This window comes from Thamnophis sirtalis, unplaced genomic scaffold (assembly GCF_051295495.1).
Source record: "Thamnophis sirtalis isolate CommonGarterSnake01/CBP01778 unplaced genomic scaffold, rThaSir2_p1.2 scaffold_8, whole genome shotgun sequence".
Taxonomy (NCBI): domain Eukaryota; kingdom Metazoa; phylum Chordata; class Lepidosauria; order Squamata; family Natricidae; genus Thamnophis; species Thamnophis sirtalis.
The window spans coordinates 53,912,730-53,936,755 of record NW_028261388.1 but is presented as its reverse complement, the minus strand read 5'-3'; the positions used below and the strand labels follow the sequence as shown (position 1 = coordinate 53,936,755).

General features: G+C 39.0%; 1 protein-coding gene across 1 annotated transcript in view; it reads left to right on the top strand.

Annotated features, from left to right (window-relative positions):
- Nucleotides 1-24,026, top strand: part of DSCAM (DS cell adhesion molecule) — a 370,319-nt gene that overhangs the window by 54,663 nt on the left and 291,630 nt on the right. Inside the window, exons 2-3 of the mRNA XM_087721673.1 lie at nucleotides 10,915-11,232; nucleotides 13,802-13,948. Coding sequence (XP_087577799.1) covers nucleotides 10,915-11,232; nucleotides 13,802-13,948 — 465 coding nt within the window. The remainder of the gene's footprint in view (nucleotides 1-10,914; nucleotides 11,233-13,801; nucleotides 13,949-24,026) is intronic.

The window sequence follows — 24,026 nt, the reverse complement described above, 5'->3', positions numbered from 1 at the left end:
AATCTTCTTCCACGCTGGCATCCACCCAGCTGCTTCCGGTCAGGTGTGAAAGTGCGGAGACAAAGGATGACCTTTGCTTCTAGTAAAGAATGAAAATAATACATTCCACAATCCTACTCCTTCTATTCTCCCCCTCCCATCGACTATACTAAAGAAACAGCATAATGAAATAAGAGAAAGTGTGGCAGGCCAAAATTCTAAAAGGAATATAATTGCAGGCCTGACATAAGGGTCTTTTGGGGGGGATTGATACAAGTAGATTAATAGTCTAGCTCAGCTAAATAATATTGCACAGAAAACTCATCTCACAGTTGAGCCTAGCAACAGAGAAGTAGATATGTATCTGTATATATAGATAAATAGATAGGTGATAGATGATAGATACAGACAGACAGATACAGACATTTCTTCTACAGCAAACATCACAAAATTATATGTGATAAATCATTTCTTAGTCGACTCCTCCACTCAGTATTAGTAAAAACTCCATATGATTCCACACCTGCACTTCATTGTTTTCTCCTTCACTCCAAACATTATCTTTTGCAACATTAGGGGAGGCGTGTAGATCAGAAATAAATGATATCTTTTTAGCTGATGAAAGACTTGCATCAAAGATATTTGGCATTCATTATGTATGTTCCCTGTGTTATTAAAAAAAAGTTGGAAGAAAAATGCTTATTATGCTTTCAGAAATGCTACTCATTCTACTTCCCTTTATGCTTCTACCTACGGGACACTTGATTATTTTTGTTAATCGAGGAAGCTTCCTTAATAGTAAGTTCTGCCTTGTATAAATGAATGGCAATGTACAATTTTGTGAAGTTTTTAACTGGCCCTTTTTGTAGTCAGGAATAATTACATGCTTAATTATGCTTATTAAGGATTTGATTATGAGATTGCTTTGGAGGAATGTGTTGTGGGAATGAAAATTTCAATGGCTAAGTTGAATTATGAACAGCAATTCAGGAAAGGTACAATTTTGTTTTTGTTCATTTTTGACATGCTATAATTCTACATTGTTTAGATCTAAAATACCAATGACTTAAATCCATTACATGTTCAATACATGGATAGTAATTCCCTAGTTTAAAATAATACATCAGTGATAATTGCTTTTCAATTGCATCAGTATCCACAAACATATTTCTCAGTATGTAGAAATATGCCATCAGATACCATATACTTTTTAATGTTTTTTATGGCTATTATTTATGATAGCAACTTTTACCAGCTGAATTTGTACTAAAATATGTTTGCATACCAGATTGTATTTTTACTGTGTTATGCACTGAGTTTGTATGATCAATTTCAGCACATCCATTACTATAGTGCAGAGTCATTAGATTTGTGTTTGAATGAATATACTTGAAAGCAGATATGGTATATTAAACTAACAATGTCAACTCTCTGCCAAGATTGAAGCTTGCTATTAAATAAATTTCATATTTTTTCTACAAATCATGATGATGTTATTCATTCAATTAATCATATCCAACTCTTGGAGATTTTATGGGTCAGGTCTCTTCACATCTTCCATTCCTACTACTATGCATTAAAAATGTAGTGACCAAGCATAAGGGCATCAGTGAATTGCTTATGGTTGCTTGCTATTATAATTGAGTTATAATAGATCATTGAATAGATCTCTCTTTGCATAAGGGGATTTTTCCAATCGCCTTGCTCTTTTGTTCACTTCTACAAGTCAAGTCCTGTGGTCCAGATATAAAGTTCTGTTCTTAGGAATGAATTATAATTGGAAACAACATTATGAAAATATGAATCTAAAGGAGAACAAATGTTATTCTTCGTCTTTGAATTTCATACATCTGGGTCTTGCATCTTTGTAGATTTTGTTTGAAGTCTTGTGAGTTAACTTTCAGTAGCATGCTTCTATCTTTTATAGCAGTGATCCCCAACCTTTCAGTCTCCATAGACTGGCAGCAGTGGCAGCAACAGAGGGGAAGGGATGGTTTCATGCAGTCACCTGCCTGCACAAATGCAGCTACGCATGCTCACCACTGCTTGCATGGCCCAGTTCCCAACAGGACATGGACCAGTACCAGTCTGTGGAATGAGGATTGGGGACCCCTGTTATAGAGCTTATGGAATTATTGATTGGGCTCCTATGCTTCTAAAGTATCCCACATTTTGCCTTTAACAACCACAGAAACTGCACCTTTATTATCTGTACCTAAGATATATTTTCCCTTATCTGTTTTATTCTATCTTACTCTATTCTACTTGAGTTTTTTTTAACCATAGAGTAAGAGTTAGCTCTCTTCTGTATTAGCACTCTGACTTTAGCTTTATTTGTGAAATAAGTACTATACAATTAACCTTCTTCTCAGATGGACCCACACTTTTCATTACATTGCATTACAGATTTTTGTTCATGTTGTCTAACTTGAAATCTAGAAACTCCTTATTGTTATTTACATTAGAGTCTTAAAGGAGCAATTGCTTTCAAATCCTACCTCATTTGGCTATTTCCAAAATAATCTACTATACTCCAGAAATTTCCTGGGTTTTTTCTTCAGTGCATTTGAGTTCCTTGTCTAATTTTGAAGTATTCTTCGTTCTGAATGCTAGAAAGATTCTTTCAGCAGCTGTAGAAAAAGGCAAAGTCAAGTAGTGGTGGCAGCCTGTTTTCACATTCATCTTTAATGACAATTCCTCTGGTTCAGTGTCAATGAGATTCAAGACTTCAAAGTGGTTCTGGATGTCCTCCTTAAAATGGGTATATGATCAAGGTCATATTGTGAAAACCCTGCTCCAGATAAAAATCTAGCTTTCACCAATGCATATGAAACTATAATAAAGAAGATTTGGTTCTTTAAGCATTACTGAAGCTTCTTAAGAAGCCATCAGGAATTCATACAACACACTCTTTTCTTCCTGCTGGTGTTCTCAGTTTTGCTGTAACAATTTTAAGAATTTAGGAGCTTCAGTTACTTTCATTTCATGGATGGTACAGAATCAGAAACATGGTAGGAATTCTATAACTTCCATACAATTCTACATAAAGATCTGAATTCCAGTAATAGATGATATTTCTTTCATAGTGCCTTCCATCTAATTGTTGCTTTAGTAAAATAGTAAATATAGTAAATAATAAAATGAATGAACTTACTTATGAAAGTACAATGAATTGCAAGGAGAGGAGAATACATTTATATACTACTATGCCAGGTATTTCAAATTCAGTTGTTGAAATACATAATAGTTTATGTTTATTTATGACTCAATGTATCTTTAATTTGAACATGGAGAAATTTTTGTGAGCACTTCAAATATGATTGGTAGAAATGTTTAGTAGTCAACATAATGGGAATATTGAAAGTACATTGTGTTTTTCATATGTGACATTTTAATGTCTTCATTTACTTCAGGACTTTTTCCATGTGCTGTCACCTACACTTATTTTGGCAATAAGTTCACATATGCACTAATGAAGTTTGTTTAGTTTGGGCTTAATATGTGGCATAAACCCAATCACTGCAGTTTGTATATGATGTGCATTTTTGGCAGGCTTTGGAATTAAGTAACCAAAAATGTTTGATGGGAATACAGAAACTCATATTGTTCTATGCAGTTTTTTTTCTTTCCTTAAAATATGTAAACATTGCACTTTCAGCAAGTAGAGGTAAATGTTAATTGTTAGGACAGATGAAAACTAGAATATAATAATAAACAATTGATTTAATGGAATAGCCTATTCTCTAAATAGATTTTTGGTTATAACAAATATTTTCTTAGCCATTCCTTGTACTTGTTATACAATAGAACAAACTGTGGCAGTTTTGTTTTCATAGTAGTAGTTTGAATACCTTTATTTCTCCTGAATCAGGAATAGAGAGGTCTTTGTGTAGCAAACTAAATAATTTCCTCAGACTCATAATTACTTTTGGATCTGCATTTTTCTTATTCATATTATGCCATCGGTTTTCTTTTTTTAAATTATGCAATTCTCATAATTACATGTTAGTTTCTATCTTGAACTATTCTTATGTTTATGTGAAACAAAATGAAGTGATTTATTATAACCAGCTCTGACCTCATCTGAAAACATTTCTCTTCCATTAAATCCATGGCTCAGTGCTTACAATATTTTTATGACTGACTGATTTTGATTATGAATAATTTGAATTATAATTGAACAATGCAAAAGGATAGTGAAAATATGCATATTACCGGTATATATACCACAGTTTCTGATTTGTTTAAATTCCCCTCATATGTTTCCTTCTTGAAGATGACCTGTCCCCAACAGTGCACTCCTAATTGAGTCCATTCACCTTGGTGTTAATCATTGTATTTCTTTTTAACTTTCTCAGCACTATAGATTTATTGAGAGAGCTGGATCTTCACATGATGTATTTAAAAATGAGTCTTTTGATCCTGATCATTTGTGTCCGGATTATTTTATTATCCATTTGTTTCTTTTCTTTTCCAATAGCAAAGTTCAAAACCCTAAGTATCATTTTATACTTCCTCTAAGTCCAACTTTCTCTTCCACAGAGCATCACCATGCATCAGGAAAACCATTGCTGAACAATTCTAGATATTGATGGATCTGAGTACTGCCCTGCTGAATGCTGTCTAAGTGATAATTTGAAACACATTTCTTAATTGCTGGCTTCATTATTGTCAATAGTTGTTCAAAGGCAAAAAATATCCATCATTTCAACTTCTTCATTAACTCTTTTGAGCATAGTTGCTGCACTTACTAATTGGCTTCTGTTAATATTTGACAGTGCCCTTATTCTCCATGGTACCTCCTCTTGCTTTGGGAGATGCTGCTGGGATACATTCCTGACTCTTCTGTCATCTCTTCTAGGAATACTCCCTATCACTTCCATAATGTGGTACTATAAAAAGCATTGAGGAGGAGGGGGCCAGAAACTGCAACTGCAAAAATCTATTTGACAAAAAATAATAATTAGAACTAGTGGTTCATCTTCCAAGCCATTTTTGGAGTAGAAGCATAGGGTTTAGACAATTTGTGAACCAGCATTACCTCTGTATTAAATCAATTCGGAAGGAAAAATATGTGTCGGGGAGGGAATAATTATCTTCCAATCATTTGCTGTTCATTTTGTACCTACTCTTCACTACAGCCCCATTTATGAGACCATGAGGGAGTAAAAGAGGCAAAAAAAGTTGTTTAGCCATCTGTATTCTATTCCAAGCCTTATTCCTGTACTGATTATTATTCTTATTTTATTTCAAAAAGTTTTTTACTATTTGACTTTAGGATTATGCAAAACAATAGGAAGAGGTGTTTCACAAAGCATCCTTTTTTTTTTTGAAACATTAAAGCAGCTGTATCTACCAGGGGTCTTGCTCAGCTGTTTTAAAAGCTATTTCTGGTTATCTATGTATGTATATTCACACTTATCTGTTTTATTGACAGTCACAGTAGAAATGTTGCCATTCGTTTTGTAAAGTATGTCTTTTAAATGCTTTGCACAGCTCTATTTTTCCCATCACTAGTATTGTCTTGATCTGGCACTTTTCTCTACATGTTGAATGTGAATGTGTAAGCTTGAAAATCAAATCACACCTGGTCTTTCTATATGATTTTGCTTTCTGCATGTGTAGTCTGTTTGAAGTTAAGACAATGATGAAACAGAGACTTATGAGCAGTCCTCAAAATCCCAGTATCACAGCACTCCTGTGGTCATGTGATCACGATCTGAGCATTTAGTAGCCAACTTGCATTTATGATCACTGCAGTGGCCCAAGGTCACATGATCACTTTTGGCAACCTTCCATTTGGTTTCTACAAGCAAAGTTAGTGGGGAAGCCAACAGGAATTTGAGGGAAGGGGGAGGAATTTTCTGATGTTCCCTACCAGCTTGCCAGAAGGAAATCCAATGGGAACCTGACAAGAAATCAGAAGTCATTGCTGTTCTCATTGCTTCTTTTGATTACCTATAGTCATTCTGTTTTTCAGTTTAGGTAAATAAATAATTTTGAAACAATAATACAACAGGGCATGGGCTATCTAGTTCAACTTAAATTTTCCTTGCACCTAGCAAGCCCAGAATTCACCAGCTATGTTATTTCAGGACTTTCCAATATAATATCTCTAGTTTGAAAATTGCATCTCTAGTTTGAAAGTTAGTTTCCAGGTACAGTTCAAGGTGCTAGTTGTCTCTTTTAAAGTCTTTCATGATTCAGGATTTGGATAATTTCAGCACAACCTTGTCCCAATCATTCCTTCCTTTATGACCATATAGAAGGGGCTCTCTTCCAGTCTATTTGTACTGGGGATTGACAATTTCATGAGCATGGGCCTTTTCACTGCTGCTACATTCTTTGGTACAGCATGCCCTTCACACCACCTCTCCCCCACCCCCCACCAAACCAAGCACCTTTTCTAGCAGAACATAGAGGAAGATAGGTTGCAAACTATTCCATTTGATAATTTGGGCATTAATTAAAATTATTTGATTCATCTCTTGCTTTTTTGCTGTTTATCCCTTTTATGTTATGTATACTGTATATTTTGGAACTTCTGAGCTTACTTACAAAAGAAGGATTCTAAGCATTTCAAGGTTGTGTTTTTTGAAGAGGCATAGATGTTCAATAAATACTTTTATAAATTCAATGTATTGTTGAAGACTTTTTTTGAGTTCCATCTACTTTTCCATATTCAGAAGGAAGCTTCAGGATTTCTTGGAGTTTGCCTCCAAGCTGTATATATAGCTGTTGTAATGCATGCAAGCAAACTCCTATTCCCTTATGCTTTTAAATAGCTTTCTAACAGCTTTTGTAATTTAAATGATCTACTGTTAATTTGACAGTTGACTTATGAACTCTTTAGAATAGTTCTGTAGTTCAATCATTTTATTTTGATTGACTTAAAAAAACTTGTATGTATCTTTGGCTCAATACAATAAAAGCATAGTAGACACAAACTATGGAAAATAGGGAATAGAACATAAGGAAGTCTGAAATTATCAGCAGGAAGCCCTCTTACATTTCATATTTAAAATTAACACTTGAGAAAATTAAACTTTGTTCAAGTAGCACAGACTTTGATAGCTTCCTAAATTGAAAAAGTTTATATATGTATAGAAGAGAGAGGGGAGTGGTGGAGACAGAAACCATCCATAAGGATGAGAAGGCAATTATTATATCAAAGATGGTGATCTAACCACTACACTATCCAGCCACTCATGATGCAGGCAGGAACAACTTTCACTCAATGGCACAACCAAGCAGCTGGCACTGTGTATACAAATATCTATACAGAACGTATCTAGACCTGCTAAGTCTAGATGAGAGATCCCACAGAAGGTTGGGAAAATAAGAGGGCTAAGATCCAGTGAGATTTCCATGACTAAATAGATAGACAGATACCGGCCAATCAACTAGTCATTGTGGTGGTAATGAAAGACCAGAACACAGTGGTATGATATCCATCCATCCATCCATCCATCCATCCATCCATCCATCCATCCATCCATCTATCTATCTATCTATCTATCTATCTATCTATCTATCTATCTAATCATGCCAGATTATAGCAACTTTAGGAAGAAAGACAATGAGGAACTGGAGAAGTAATAGGGCCTGAAGGAGGAATAGAAGAGGATGTGGAAAGTAAAGGCCAAAGTGGTCCCAGTGGTGATAGGAGCACTCAGGTCTGTGAATTGTAAGTTAGGAGAGTGGCTCCAACAGATCCCAGAGCTTTCTGTCCAAAAGAGTGCAATCCTATGAATCCCTAAGATACTGAGCAGAAGCCTCAAACTCACAGGCCTCTGATAGAGGACCTGAGATTGAGGAAGACATAGTCCACCTATAAGGGGAGAAGGGGAGATATATAACTGTGTGTGTGTGTGTGTGTGTGTGTGTGTTGCTGAACTGGAATATGAACATATAGTGTGATAAGTATAAATTAAATAAATACATATTACTATATCAATATATACTAATACACACACACAAATACACACACATATTAGCCTTTTAAAGAAGTTTCATAAAGAACTAAACTAAATTTAAATCATGCAAAAGGAGAATTAGAATATACATCCAAAAAGAGAATAAAATTGAAAATGTTAAAGGGTAATAAACATTAAGGAATCAATCGTACAACTAGTTAATTTTTTTAAAAGTATGCTTAACAATATGAATTTAAATTTTGACCAAGCATTTAAATTAAAATGACCTTAACTTGGGAGATACGGGTGCCTGCCTAAAATACATGAATGGATATGTCTATATATCTATGTAAAAAACAACAACACCCACAGTATATTTGTAGTAAAACTGATCTGATATGAGATTTAAAAGTTTTACCCAAAAATGAAAGAGAAGATGTTTATCTCTGGCTTAAATTGGAAATTTAAAATGTGCAATAAGTCTTGCTGCCCCAAGGCAAGTGCAGTTTGCAAGTATTCTACATGAAATGGTAGAGGAAAATTATCTAGTTTTTCCAAACTTGCAGTCATTGGGATGTGTTGGGAGTGTAGCTTCTGGGAATTCTTGTAGTTGCTGTTGCAACAGCTGGAAGCCCTCTGGCTGAGCTCTATTAGGCTTACCAGAAAGGGGCTCACAAGATGTTGTCTATACAGGTTTACTGACCCACATGGTTACAATATTCACAATGAGGGCTCAAGTATAGTTTTCTACAGATACAGCTTCTTTTCCTCAAAATGGCAGCCTTAGGGGTTCTTGACAATTATGTGTTAGGGAAGAAAGTCAGTTGAACACTAAATTCACAATGATGGTTGTTGCCTATACAACATACAGGATGGAGAGAAATAAAAACAAGACAGAGGAAACAATTGACTTTGGCTAAGTGGGCTAAAGTGAACTAAAGAATACCAGTGAATCATATTTAAAGCAACATATAATTCATACCTGCTACATTATGTCCTACTTCGATGCAACTTTTAAAAATAGGTTTTGACACGCCAAACACTCTTTTAGAAATGAATTTCAGATGGCATTTGCAATATATGATAAAACAACAGGACTAAAATATTGGAACAAGAAATGTAAAAATGGCAACAAACCCGTTATCGCCTTCGCAGAAAAGGTGTAGGGAGGCTTGATAGAAGCACTAGTGGAAGCTTGAGTTATTAGTAGAATCACTTGTACTGTAAGAGTCGAGGTGGCGCAGTGGTTAGGGTGCAGTACTGCAGGCCACTTCAGCTGACTGTTATCTGCAGTTCAGCGGTTCTAATTTCACCGGCTCAAGGTTGACTTAGCCTTCCATCCTTCCGAGGTGGGTGAAATGAGGACCCAGACTGTGGGGGTGATATGTTTACTCTGTAAACCGCTTAGAGAGGGCTGAAAACCCTATGAAGCGGTATATAAGTCTAACTGCTATTGCTATTGCTATTGCTACTGGTATAGAGACACTTTAGATAGTGAGATGGTGACATATGAATTTAATAAATAAATAAAATACTTGAAATGACAGGTGGAAGCTAAGTGTGACTCATAGTGGAGAAGAGAACAGTATCCTACTTTCTTTGACAAATTAAGCAAAGTTCTGGTACAGCTAATGGAAACCTAGCAGAATTTCTTGAATTTCATGTCCTGATGTTATTAGTCATCACATGTGAGAATCTCAACCTACAGATGATGATGATGATGATACTGTTAGTTCTACACCTTTTCACTCAGATAAATCTAAGTGTCTTAGAAGTCCATAAAAACAACAAATATCACATTGCCCAATAGAGTAACCTGTAAGAGTAAATATGAAAAATAAGAATGCAAAAATAGAATACAGTAAGACTATTTGAGCACCTATCATTCATTTGGGTGATATACTAATATTTCTCTTAAGCTCTTCTTCCCCCAGAGCATTATGAATAACCAGGTCTTTAATGATGTCTGAAATATTGAGAAGCGGGAAACTGCTTTCATTCTTAAATTCCACCAGGAAGAACCCCAACAAAAAACGCTTATTTTCAAGCTCTCTCCACTGCATGGGGGTGAAGGGGGTCACGGGATGAAGAATGTTGGTAGGCATCGCCTAAATGTCATTCTTTTAGAATGGGAGGGAGCTCTGCACATTTTGAATGTTTAATGGATATTTAATAGGAAGGAAGATGAACAGCTATTGGCTGGAAAGAAAAGAATATGAGTAGTAGATGTTGCAGAATAAAACCACATGAAGTAGTGATGAGGATAAGGAAAAGCATGGATGGAAGTTTGGAACAAATGTAGTTTAGTTTCACTCAAGGAGCTTGCCCTCATTAAATGGATGGATCTATACTGCATTCTGGAAGAATTCTCCCTGCCCTTACAAGGAAAGTGCTTGTAGGCAGGGAATGGTGGCAGAGTTTACCCTCTGTCCAGAGTCCTGAACTGTTAACCAGTATATCTAGAAGAGGTTTTTGAATATTTTTGTCAAGATTATTAAATAATGCAAATGGTGAAGCATAAGTAAGTTAAAACATTTGACAAGTTTTGGCAGAAATGCTTTGGTAAGAATTATACCGTTAGATTTTTAAAAAATAAAATTTTAATTGTACTTTTTATACTATTTCAATAAAACTGCTGAAATTGAAATAAAATTTGCTTTATCCAACAAAGATGCTACTGTCTCTATTTATCATATACTTTGCTATTTTAATCATTTCTGAGTTAATTAGATAAATTTATAGTGTTTTGCCAAGGAATTTGAACAACAAAATGCATAATCTTCTATAAACTGCTTTATTAGATATCATGATTTATTTGCAGTTTGCAAGTCCCCCAAATAAATCTCTACTTTACTTCCATTGATTTTGTTTTACACTGCCTAGAGTTCCTTTGTAAGGGAAATGGTCGGTTCTTATATATGATAAATAAATAAAAAGTCTATAATACAAAGTTTATGTACTAAAAAAACCCATGATGATCATAATGGTAATTTTGTGCATTTCTATTTCTATTTTACAGTTTTTGGTGAAGATCTACATGCCAGCTTATATTTTGTCAATGCATCTTTGCAAGAGGTAGTGTTTGCTAGCACCACGGGGACATTGGTACCCTGTCCAGCAGCGGGAATCCCTCCTGTGACGCTCAGATGGTACCTAGCAACGGGCGAGGAGATCTACGATGTCCCAGGGATCCGCCACGTCCACCCTAATGGCACTCTCCAAATTTTCCCTTTCCCTCCTTCAAGCTTTAATAACTTAATCCATGATAACATTTACTATTGCACAGCTGAAAATCCTTCAGGGAAAATCAGAAGTCAGGATGTTCACATTAAGGCCGGTAAGTTTCTCAAATATTGTTGCTAAAAGTTTTTCAAAGGTCTGAATTACAGCATACTTGCAATTAGTGACTTTCAGGTGTATTTGACTCTTACAACAGCTAGATGGAATGTTTGGAAGATTATAGGAGCTGAAGTTCAGCACCAAAAACTTGTAATAGACAACATTACAGCCTGAAGAAATGGATCAATTATTGTTGAAAAATGTCTAAGAGAGATCATTCATATAGAAATTGGGGATGGGGTCAAGAGTTGATCAGCAATATTGTGAATTAGGTAGAAGTTAGAGGTGAGGTGAAGAACTGATTAAACAAAACAGGATACTTTCAGAAAAAATTGATACGAGTTTTAAAGAAGGATTTAGAAGATAGAGAGAAAAGTACACAAATCAGAACCTGAAAAGATTAGAATAACACTGAGAGAGCACACATAGTAAGAAATTAATTATTTAATATGAAGCAAAACTGGGAAGGTGTTTTTGACCTTCTCCCGATGCATTGCCTCACTGTTAATTCTATCCTATGCAAAGAAACTAGTAAACATGTGCACTAAGTAATTAATTAGTTAAAGATAGTTCATATATTATCTAAGGAATTAGCTATCATTACTACTAAAGCATTTTATATGCAAATTCTGGAAAGCTGGGGTACATGAACTAATTATTTACTGTATTTTTGGACTATAAGATGCACCGGAGTATAAGACGCACTTTAGTTTTTGTGGAGGAAAATAAGAAAAAAAATATTCTGCCTCTGCCTACCAGCATCCATGGTATTCATCTGGCTAGTGTCCTGTCAGTGTGTGAGAGAGTTGAGGGCTTTTAAGAAAGAAACAGTATTTGCTGTATGAGCAACAAGGAAGGAGACAGAAAGGAGCATGGGTGTGGCTTGTTCTGTACTAAAGCGGCATGCTGTGCTGATATCTGAAACTAAAACTTCTCTGCTGAACTACCATGTTGGAAAACCTGCTTTTGGTATTGTATATTTACCTAATGTGTTATATTATATATAAAGAGAAGTTATTGAATCCTACTGAATCAGTTACTTCTGTGTACTTTCCGAATGTGATTGCTGCTGCAAACGTCCTTGCAGCAAATAGCGAACAGCCAAGGTCAGCTTCAACACGTTATTGCATCTTGATTCAGCATGAGCAGCTGATTGGCGGGTAGATCGGCCTCGTGGAATACCCCCAATCAGCTGTTCCAGGCTGCAGGGATTGCCACAGACCATCGCCTCCTCCATGCCTCGCGTTTTTGGCTACTTTGAACTGACCATACCAGCTATACAATAGCAAGAAAGAAGTGAATCTAACATTATCTATTTTAACTGTTTTTAAGGTTTCAGAAGATTATGTAATAATTGTAGCGTTATCTACTGCAAGGCATTCTTTAAATATTTTAAATTATTGAATAAGAACTTCATTTTATGGAATTTAATAGATAAGCGGATAGGAGAAAAAATAAGCCATAAAAATACCTGAGTTAATTTGAATTTTCAGAAATTAAGGAATTGATACTTCATTACTTTTGAATATTAATAGGGGTCACATTACTGAATCAAACAGATTAGTTGATATGCAGCAGATATGTAGCAGATCAATTTTTATAGCGGTCATAAAGGATGGGTGCAGTCATTAGGAAGAAGCATAAAAATATAATAGGCAAAGTAAAAAGTTTAAAAAGTTATTAGTATAAAAATGTATAAAGATATAAAAATGAGAATATAAAGGGAATTGCTTCTAAGAGCGATATAATGTGTAAAAAGTAAATATATGAATCATGGTAGGTATAAAATATATAAAAAGTAAAAATCTAAACAAAAGGTCAGGAGATATGCAACATCATTTTAGCACATGTATTTTCCATCTGCATTCTAAAATGGTACAGTGTTACATATTTTCCTTCTGTTTATAGATGGAATAATAATTCATTTCTGTATTTATTTCCAGATCTAAATAATATTTAGTAATCAAATAAGAAATTAAATACAACTGGTTAGCTTTATGTGTGTTGAAAGAATTCAGAGTCCCAATATGCCAGTAATATGTTTGTGCTGGGGTCTGTGGATGAGTTTCCACAATAATAATTATCACAGTTTCATTTTTGTTAATAGCTTTCTCTTTTGCTTCATCTGTTTCTACTCACTAAAACAAATCTATGGGGACAACTATGTTACAATCTGATACCTATTTAACAGCCTTGCTTTAGTAATAAAATATGGGTAGTCTATATTGTTTTACAAGGATTCAGATGTTAAATTTTGTTAATCTTCATCATTACTATGTAAGATTGGGGATATGATGTTTGAACAGAGTGGCATAATTTACTTGAACAAGTTGGAACTGTCTGTATGTGGGTGTCTGACGCCTTTCAAGGATAATAAGGAACTGAGGTGTTCAATATAGATTCAATAGGGTTATTCAGGTTGCCTAATAAACAATATGTTTTCTTTCCTGTTCATTTTCGGTAGACACAATGTGTGTTTTGTTTCTGATTTCTTAGGTCAGGTTATGCATCTTCTGTACTCTTTATCTATTTGTGTGACTTGGCTTCCTTCCCGTTCTCTGCTTTAGTTTTACGGGAACCATATACAGTCCGTGTGGAGGACCAGAAAGCCATGAGAGGCAATGTAGCGGTCTTCAAGTGCATTATCCCCTCCTCTGTGGAGGCCTACATCACTGTTGTCTCATGGGAGAAAGACACAGTCTCACTTGTCTCAGGTAGGCAGAGTCTTTTACTTCAGCTTCTCCTTTGTCCTATGTATCTTTCTTTTCAGTTGGCTTCGCTTTCTATTCTAATTCATGCATGTCATTAAAGCATCCGTGTGTTCAGGTTTGACATTCGATACTTGGTGAAGTGGCCATTTTGTGTATTTGAAGTAGTTCCTGTGAATTCTTTAAAATATATAACAGGTATGCGTCTACCTCTCTTTGCAAATACCACATATAATACTATAGTACAGTGTTTCTCAACCTTGGAGACTTGAAGTCCTGTGGACTTCAACTCCCAGAATTCCCCAGCCAGCTGTGCTGGACCTGTACAGGACTTCAAGTCTCCAAGGTTGAGAAACACTGCTATAGTATTAGCACTATAGTGCTATATTTTGCATTGCTGAGTTTGCTTAATTTTACTCACTCCCCTTTGTGATGCAGCAAAATGCTGTGGACTATATTACCTAGAGTAATTATTTCAGATAGATAATAAACTTTAAAGTAATGATGTTCAGGAAGGGAGAGAAAGACTTAACTGCATTATTCAGGAGGGAAATCTCTTGAACAATGTGATTTATTAGTTTGAGAAGCAATTATGGTATGTATTAACCACAACTGCTGACTTAGCTGATTTTATTGTTCAGAACCTGTATATCTGCTCTGGGCCACTAATCATCATATGTTGCTTAGTATTTCATTCTTATTCTCTTAGCAAAACTGCTTGTATTACTCAGTGAATAAATAAAGGGTGGGTGAGTAGGAAAATAAAAAGGTGTTTATTGATTATGAACACTATGGAATGAAAGAATGAATGAGCAATTAGCAAACATTTCACATTCCCTTAGGCTATCACTTCCTAGGATGTGTTAGACATCACAGCAAACAGTGAGGGCAAATTGTTGGTGCATGACCAAAATGAAGACCAAATAAAAGATGGGAATGGAGAAAAGAAATGTATTGTTAGTTTGGAAATAGAAACTTTAATTAAGCAGTTCAGATATTTTTGAAAGGCATGTCAAATCTTTTAAATAACACTAAATCATACCGTTTTACCATGTCTTTTAATGCCTTGCCACTTTTCTCTCTTGTGCTTTGGATCATCAGGAAATTGTAGTCAGTTGGGCATCAAGTATCAGCTAATAGCTTAAATTTGTTAACTCAAGAGATTAATTGCCTGGATCTCTTGGTGGTCATAAAATCTGTCTAATAGTCTCAGTTAGGGATATGTTGACAACAAATTGGAACTGGTACTTAGCTTTGCGACAGATGAGCTGAATGCATGATATTTACTATCCATCTCTTATAACATCTTTGATAAATATTAACATTTATTTAATTTAACCTTTTATTTAACCACATTTAAGAAGCGACTATTTACTCATTTCAAATGTATTGTTTTCAGTGAAGTGTGTGTGTATACCTACACACATACATACACATAAATGTATACAGTATACACAAGGTCTTTCCAGTATAAATGTCCATATTCAAGTTTGTTAAACCCCACAGCTTCAGAGCAGCTATGCTCTCTTTGTACAATTCATACACAGAACTTTTGCCAGGAGAAGTAATTATTGCTATCATTGCTTCTGTGTTTCAAACCCAAATTGTTAGAGTAAATAATCCATAAAAACCCAGTCTCATGGGATTTATAATGGACTTGATCCAGCCAGTCAAATACGAATGCAGAATTACAAAATACAGGTTTTTTAAAATTCTTCTTGATTCCTTTGAAGAAGATGTATAGAAAATGCTGATAAACTGGAATCCCCAGAAGTAGCATTAATTCTTTTAGTGATTGCATGATTTACTACTCAAAAGGCAGTGAGTAATAAACCTTCAATCCCTGTTTGTGGTTCAGCTGTGGATTTTGTGACTTTTTAAAAGTAAGTTTTATTATAAATGATAGTTGGATAGGTGGTGGTGGTGGGGGAGAACTATTGGTATGTTTGCTAACATACCGGTATTGGTATCAGTCTACAACAGACCATGCCACTCTAAATCTTGCCAAACTGCAGTTCAGTCAATTAATCTTTTTTAAATTATAATTTTCTAAATAATCTTTGGCTCCTTCAAATAATGTCATAGAACTTCTTCCTTCTCACAAAATTCTTCAGAAGTTTAACCAGTCTCTTTTATAAATGTAAGTGGCAAAATTATTCAAGTCACTCTCTTGCTTTGTTGTTTGAATATCACTTTTAATTATTAAGGTATCAGCAAGTTTCTTTATCTGCAGTGTAACATTTTTCCCATGTCATTCTTGTAGTCTATCATTTTAAAATTGACTTTGAATCGAAAGTCTCAATCTTGATAGGTATAACTGGTTCTCTTCCATAAAAATCTTTTAGATATGGGCTACAGATAGTTCTCAACTTATGATCATTTGTTTAATGGCCATTCAAAATTATGATAGCATAGAAAAAAGTGATGATAAATTTTCACAATTATGAATGATTTCCACTTCTCTCTGAGAGCTTTTAGTCCACGTGAGATCAACATCTTGTGGTCTCTTTGCAAGGAGCAGTTGTATGGAGCATTTGTGAACAATCTCAATTGCTCTTCTTATCTGGAGAGGAATTATCAAAAAGCTGGTTTACTTCCTGGCTTTTCATTATCCTACTGTTCTTAGATATAGTTTTCATGAAGTTGTCTTCTGTTCTGTCCCCCCCCTTGATGGCTCGTTAACAAACGCAGGCAGGCAAACTTAAAAGGACTTTTCTTTATCAGTTTTCAGTTCAAACTGGCTTCGAGCCCAGAAATAACATAAACATAAATCTCTGATAAGAATTCAAAACAAAAGCTCTTACAAACGCTGCCCTTCTTCCACCGTCTCCACGGATCAGGTTTACATGAAATACCAAAGCACTTTTCCAAGTGTAACAGGCTTAATCACGATTAATAAGCAAGCAATATTGTACCAGACACGGAACACACGAAGGAACGACGTTGATTCCAGCGACTGGGGCGTGGCAGCATCTGTCCTTTTATCTCCAAACCTCCTCCCACAAGCCCCAGCTGCATACTGAATTTTGTATCCCGAAAAAACTCTCAGCAGAAGTGCTGAGTCACAACACTATCCCCCACCGCAGGGCCCTTTCCCCGGAGTCCGATGGTCAGGATGACGTGTCCCCAAGATGACCCGCACCCATTTCCCTTGGTGCCATTTTCATGAATCCCAAACCTCTGGAGGCATAGCCCCCTTGAATCGGAACTCTTTAGGTATCTGGTGGCCATCATGTTTCCTTCCGCCCTTCCCGGCGTCGACACCCCATCCAGGGACATCTATCCTCCACAAGCCCGACTCACCACCCCTCCTACCGTCGGAGGTTAAGGGCAGCTCTACCGACTGCGGCCGAGCCTTCACTCCCTGTCTAGGGTCCTCCACCCTCTGCAAGGCCGACCCACCAACCCCCTTTCTGTCGGAGGTTGATGGCAGCTCTACCGACTTCGGCCGAACCTTAACACCCTGTCCAGGGTCCTTCAACTTCTGCAAGGCCGACCCACCAGGCCCCTTTCCATCGGAGGTTGTTGGCACCTCTACCGACTTTGGCCAAGCCACCACGCAATCCCCCGGTTCCCCCGGTTTCGATGTTCGGGGTGCAGTCCAGAAGGGGTGGTGATGGCCCCCCCAGAACACGGTTCAAGACCCTGGCACTCCCCCCGGGAGCCCAGAGACAAAGTCCAGTGCTGCGGGAACCGTAGTCAACAAAGACTGGAATCTCGGCGGAGTTCTCTTTGTAGACCTGGCCCAATGACACTGGGCACATGACTGCATGCACCTCCGTACGTCATCTTTCAGATGGGGCCACCAAAATTGACGGGAGGCCAGGCGCAGTGTCCGAACAAACCCCCAATGTCTTGATGCAGACGTGCAATGAATCTGCGAGAGCACCTGCCAACGGATGTGCCCTGCGGGAACATAGAGCCGCCCCCAACACTTCAAAAGATCCCCTTCCAAAGTCCATGGGGATGCCAGCCTCACTTCCGCCTTTTGTCGCTCCACCCAGTTGTCACCCTGCTGCGAATCCCGTACCAGAGACTGCATGCTCCCGGGATGACAAATGGCAGCACAGGTTGCAATGGGTAGAACAATCCGAGATGGAAGCGAGTTTGCAGGGTCGGAGTTCTGTACTTGACTCGGCAGGGCCTCCGCCCTGGGACTCCACACACCCCGAACACAAGCTATCCTGTGCGAACGGCATAACACGGCCGCACCAACGTGCTGGTTTTCCGACTTGATCGTGCATTGCTGAGGGACGGCTGCAGTCCACACAATCCTTCTGGTCTTCTTGGGGTAGCTCCCTGCCAAGTGTCCAAGATCCCCGCAGTAAAAACACAACCCCTCCGCACGCCTTCTGTCCGTCTCTGTCCGTGACACCCGAGGTCGGACAGCACCCAACTCCATGGGCTCCTCCCAGTCCACTGCAGTCTCTTGCTGAACTGGCATGCTGGTGGTTCCTTGGAATACCCGGCAAGGCCTTCGCCTCTGCAGCCGGGCGTCTATCCGGAGGCACAGGTGGACCAACGCGTCCAACGTCGGTGGCCTGTCCACCCTCGCCAGTTCATCCTGCAAGGCCTCAGACAATCCATCTTGGAACGTGTCCATTAAAGCAGGTTCATTCCATGTGGAATCTTGGCTACGTAGCCTGAATTCAGACACATATTCTTGCAATGACCCAGTACTCTGCTGCAAGGATTTCAAACTTCTGGCAGCTGTTTCCCCTTTGATCGGATCTTCAAACATCCATTTGAAATGCTGGCAGAAGCCCTGGAAGTCATCCAGCAGAGGGCTCTGTTGCACTAACAAGGGAGTGGCCCACCGGGCAGCCGTGCCTGAGAGCAAACTGATCATGAATCCCATCTTCGTCCGGTCAGTGGGAAAGTCCTCCGCTCTCAGGCTAATAAACAGTTGGCATTGTCCCAGAAATGCAGTAAACATAGCCAAACTTCCATCATATTTATCTGGCATGGCAATTGGGCACTTCCTCCTTGGCTGGGGGGAGGGGGGTCTTGTAGCTCTCTGCAACTGCTGATTTTGATCCGACAGGACAGCCATTTGCTGCGCGAGTTGCATCTGTGTAGCCTGTAATTGTTCCATAGTTAATGAAATGGAGGCTTATGTGGCTGGAGTCAATCTGTTCTGTCCCCCCCTTGACGGCTCGTTAACAAACGCAGGCAGGCAAACTTAAAAGGACTTTTCTTTATCAGTTTTCAGTTCAAACTGGCTTCGAGCCCAGAAATAACATAAACATAAATCTCTGATAAGAATTCAAAACAAAAGCTCTTACAAACGCTGCCCTTCTTCCACCGTCTCCACGGATCAGGTTTACATGAAACACCAAAGCACTTTTCCAAGTGTAACAGGCTTAATCACGATTAATAAGCAAGCAATATTGTACCAGACACGGAACACACGAAGGAACGACGTTGACTCCAGTGACCGGGGCGTGGCAGCATCTGTCCTTTTATCTCCAAACCTCCTCCCACAAGCCGCAGCTGCATACTGAATTTTGTATCCAAAAAAAAACTCTCAGCAGAACTGCTGAGTCACAACATCTTCAGTCCACTATTTCTTCCCTGGAAGTCCAAGATATTGATCTGGACTGTAGGTGACCTGTTGTTGAATCACAGTGGGGTGGTGTAACTTTTCTGATCCTTCTTGATCTCTCCAGTTTCAATTGTATTGATTCATGGACATCTCTGGAGTTTGATAATGAAATATAAAGCAGCGTACTGTCAGCTCTGTGTCAGTTCCAGTTAGTGCTAATAAAGGGGAAAAAGTAGGTCTCCACTTTATGAACCATTTAACATAAGGCCATTGGATAAGGTTATCAATTGGCAGATTATACTCAGTTTTAAATCTTTATCCAACAGCAGTATTATTAAGGTTCTATCCCAGTGAGGGCTAACCTTTTTGGCTCCCTTGCCAAAAGTGGGGGGAGTGTGTGTGTGGGGTCACGTGCGAGTGTGCCACACCCATAATGCTATGCGCACGACCACTTTTGGCACAGTTTTTTCACCCTCCCCAGGCTCCAGAGGCTTTCTAGGAGCCTGGGGAGGGAGAAAATAGTCCACCCTTTCCCCACCCCCCCAGAGGCCCTCTGGAGGCTTCAGGAGCTTCCCTGAAGCCTCTGGAGGGTGAAAAATGCTCCTAATGGGGAACTCGGAAGTTTGGGAATGGTGACTTCTGGTTTCTTCATAGGGCCATTTTTCGACCTCTGGAGCCTTCATGAGGCTTTCTTGAAGGATCCGGAGGGCGAAAAACGGCCCTACAGACAAACCAGGACTTCCGGTTTGCTCGTCAGCTTTTTCTTGTTCCCATTGTTAAATTAGTGACATCTGATGTAACTCACTTGGCATACATAGTAATTCTCTGTAGATATCCATGCTTTTTGAACAGTATTGACCCTTCAGTGACTATACAATACTTAAAAACCTGGCTTGCCAGCAATCTGAAACAAGGATGATTTATAATACTGGTTCTTTGGTTTGTTTTTATATTGTTTTTATTGCTTCCCTAACATAGATTTTTACAGTTAGTTTCTTACTTTTTTGATGTTAATGTTAATTGTTGCAAGCTGCCTGGAGTTGCAAATCACTGGTAAATTTGATGAATAAATAATAAATGCATTTCTATCCCTTCTTAGCAATCATAGGTAGTGGTAATTCAGCAGTGACTGGCGTGACTCCTGCTTGCAAGCCCAAAACATCTGGGGAATTTTGATTTAATATGCCTTATAGCCAAGCACATAATTGCCCAACTCCATCTCATGAGACTATCCAGATATGCTATTGCCTGTAATTTTTCAGCAATTTTCCTTGCTTAAAATAGAGCTTTCCCTCTACCATATGTGCATGTTTGGAGATGTTTGTGCACCCCACCCATAATTCAGTAATTCCCAAAACAACCTTCCTTCCTTCCTTCCTTCCTTCCTTCCTTCCTTCCTTCCTTCCTATTTTTATCAGGCACTAACATTCTGTTAATGCTAAGTGAAATATTTACTGCAGGCTGCAGACACAAATATGATACCAATGTTTTAGCTGATGGAGATGTGTGATCTGTACAGACTTGTCAGCAAAAGCAGGTCAGTGGGAATGAGCAAAGGAGAAAAAAAATCAATCATTCTTTGAATTAATCATGTAGCTGACAAAGGGAATTACAGGTGCATGAAATGAAGTATGTAGGTATCTACAGGAGAGGTACCTATTACTTTTTCAATTTCTGCTAATGTTTGCTTCCTGATTCTGATATTGCTTTGTTATCCCTTTAGATTTTAGTGTGGCCATTCAGTCTTTGGTGTTCATTTAAAATTTACATCAAACGAACCAGCTAGAAGAAGAGGTAGACATGGAAAAATGTGTTTTCTTATTTTTTATGCCTTTTATGTTTGGGTAATAGCTGTGAATTAATCCAGAAATGCAGGATTTAGCTAAGTTCGGTAGATAATGGGGTGTTCTGTGCAGCAAACTGGAGTAAAGCAATTCATGCTTTGTTGCACTAGAGTTAAATATTTATGGCTCCATCACTGGTCTCAGGTGAACTACTGTCCTAGCATCTAATTGAGCACTTCTGTGGAAGTGCAGTGGAGTATGAGATTTGACCCCTACTGAGTGACATAAAAAACACACAAAAATCTACACCTGTGCATTTGTGTTGACCTAGCTTTTTTTGCCTGATTGCTGTTCCCTCTGCTAGGGAACCTTGTAGGGTGATACAATCTAATCTCTTGATATTCAGATTGAAGAATGCCTGCTTTGTAAGAATGCATAGTAATCATAAATGGTAGCCATTTGAAAATCTGAAAGTCTTGAAATCAAGAAATGCTCTCTCTTTTTGGTAGGTTTGATGGATGAACTGCAGCTAATTCTAAGGCAAGAAGTAATATAATCTAGACAAAAAATAATATTATATTACCCAGGGCATTTATGCAGTCAAATGTTTATACATACAAGAACTTCTCTGAAACAAGAACAACAGTGTGGTGCCTTACTATTACTGAGCCCTCCCACAGTTCTCTCCTAAATGGTGTTCAAGAATTCCAGAATTTTTTCCAAGATTTCAGTCATTTCATATGAGAGCTTATGATCTTGGGGATATGCAAAGCCTATTCACCATCAAACACAACTATCTGAATGGATCCTGTGTTTGCACATTGTGCTTTCACATACACCCCTCCTCTTTTACATGGATTGAATAAAGGTTTTACTATACCGTGTTTCCCTAAAAATACGACATGTCTTCATAATACAGTCATGCCACATTTTTCTGGTGGGCAAAAATATAATCCCCCCCACATATAAGCCCCCTGGACAACCCCCCACCTCTGGCCAGGCAGAGCACCGCTCACTAACCTAGCAGTATTCCGAAGGTGCGAAGCCGTGGGAACGTGGGGGGAGGCAAAGGTGATCGTGTTGCTTGGTGCCTTCGGGATACCACTAGGATGGTGAGCAGCACTGTGCCCAGCTGAAGAGGGGGGTTGCCGGGCGGCTGCTCTCTTGCTAGCAGGCTCCCAAAGAGCCAGGCACAGCCTCATGGGTGAATGGCTGTGTTGCGCTGTCACAACACGCAACACAACAGCCATGAAGCAACCATGCTCACGAGCAGACACCTGGCAAACCCCCTTTGCAGCCGGGCACAGCGCCATTCACTGACCTAGGGGTATCGCCAAGCTGCGTGAGCACCTGTTCGCGACTGCCCGGCTCCCGCAGCTTGGCGCCTTTCAAATGCCAGTGAATGGCGCTCTGCACGGCTGGAGAGGGGGTTGCATGAGCGGCTGTTCCGCTCTTGCTCACCCACCTTCCAATGCATGGCCAGCTCTCATTATGGAGTCAGGGCACCTCCGCCACTGCCGCCATCCCAGCCTGGCTTTTTCCGCGACTTCCAACTGAGTTTTTCAGCAGTGGTCGCTCTGGGCACACACTCTATGGTTGTACACTCTGCAAGCAGCTGGCTCAGAGAGGCCACAGCCGAAAGACTCAGGTTGGAAGCCGCGGAAAAAGCCAGGCTGGGATGGCGGCGGTGGCAGAGGTGCCCTGGCTCTGTAATGAGAGCTGGGCCATGCATCCTGAGGCTGGGAGGTGGGTGAGCGAGAGCGGAACAGCTGCTCACACAACCCCCCTCTCCAGCCGTGCAGAGACCCGTTCACTGGTATTTGGAAGGCGCCAAACTCTGGGAGCCAGGCGGCGGTGAACAGGCACTCATGCAGCTTTGGTGATACCCCTAGGTCAGTGAATGGTGCTGTGTCCAGCTGCAAAGGGGGTTTGCCGGGTGGCTGCTCATGAGTGTGGTCACTTCATGGCTATTGTGTTGCACTGCTGCAACAGCGCAACACAGCTATTCGCCCATGAGCCTGTTCCCGGCTCTTTGGAAGCCTGCTCGCAGGAGAGCAGCTGCCTGGCAACCCCAAAACAATAAACCCTCCCCCCCATAATAAAGCCCAGGCCACATTTTGTAGGTAAAAAGAAAATAAGACCCTGTCGTATTTTCGGGGAAACCCAGTATTTAAATAGCAGGAATCTTAAAGCAATAGAGAAGACTGTAACCTTCTGTTAGGTGCAGTCTAATCACTCCTTTCTGTCAAATGATGAGGGTAGGAAAGTACACGGTATTTTTTTGCTTTCCATTAAACAAGAGCATTTTGTATTTTTCACATGTTGAAAAAATTATGATGTCTAACCGAAAGGAGATCAATTTTAGTTCTTCACTGACTATAGTCCTGATTGGGAATGGCCTAGATCTTGATGTAGCTTTCACTGTGAATTTATATTTATTTATTTTTATTAATCTGTGGATTTCTGAAAACAAATAGTGATGTATTACTTCTAGAACAGGGATGTCAAACTCAAGGCCCGGGAGCCAGATCCAGCCCAAGGGGTGCTTAGATCTGGCCCATAGGGCCACTCTGGAAACAGTGAAGGACCTGCCCATGGTGCCTCTGCCAGCAAAAATGGACTTTGGAAGTGCTGTATGGGCCCTTCTGAGCTTTGTTTTCACTGGCAGAGGGTTGCAGGAGATTGTTGCAGCCAAAAATAGAGCTTGCGAAGGCTGCGGGTGGCACTCCTAAGCCAGTGATGGGTTTCAAAAATT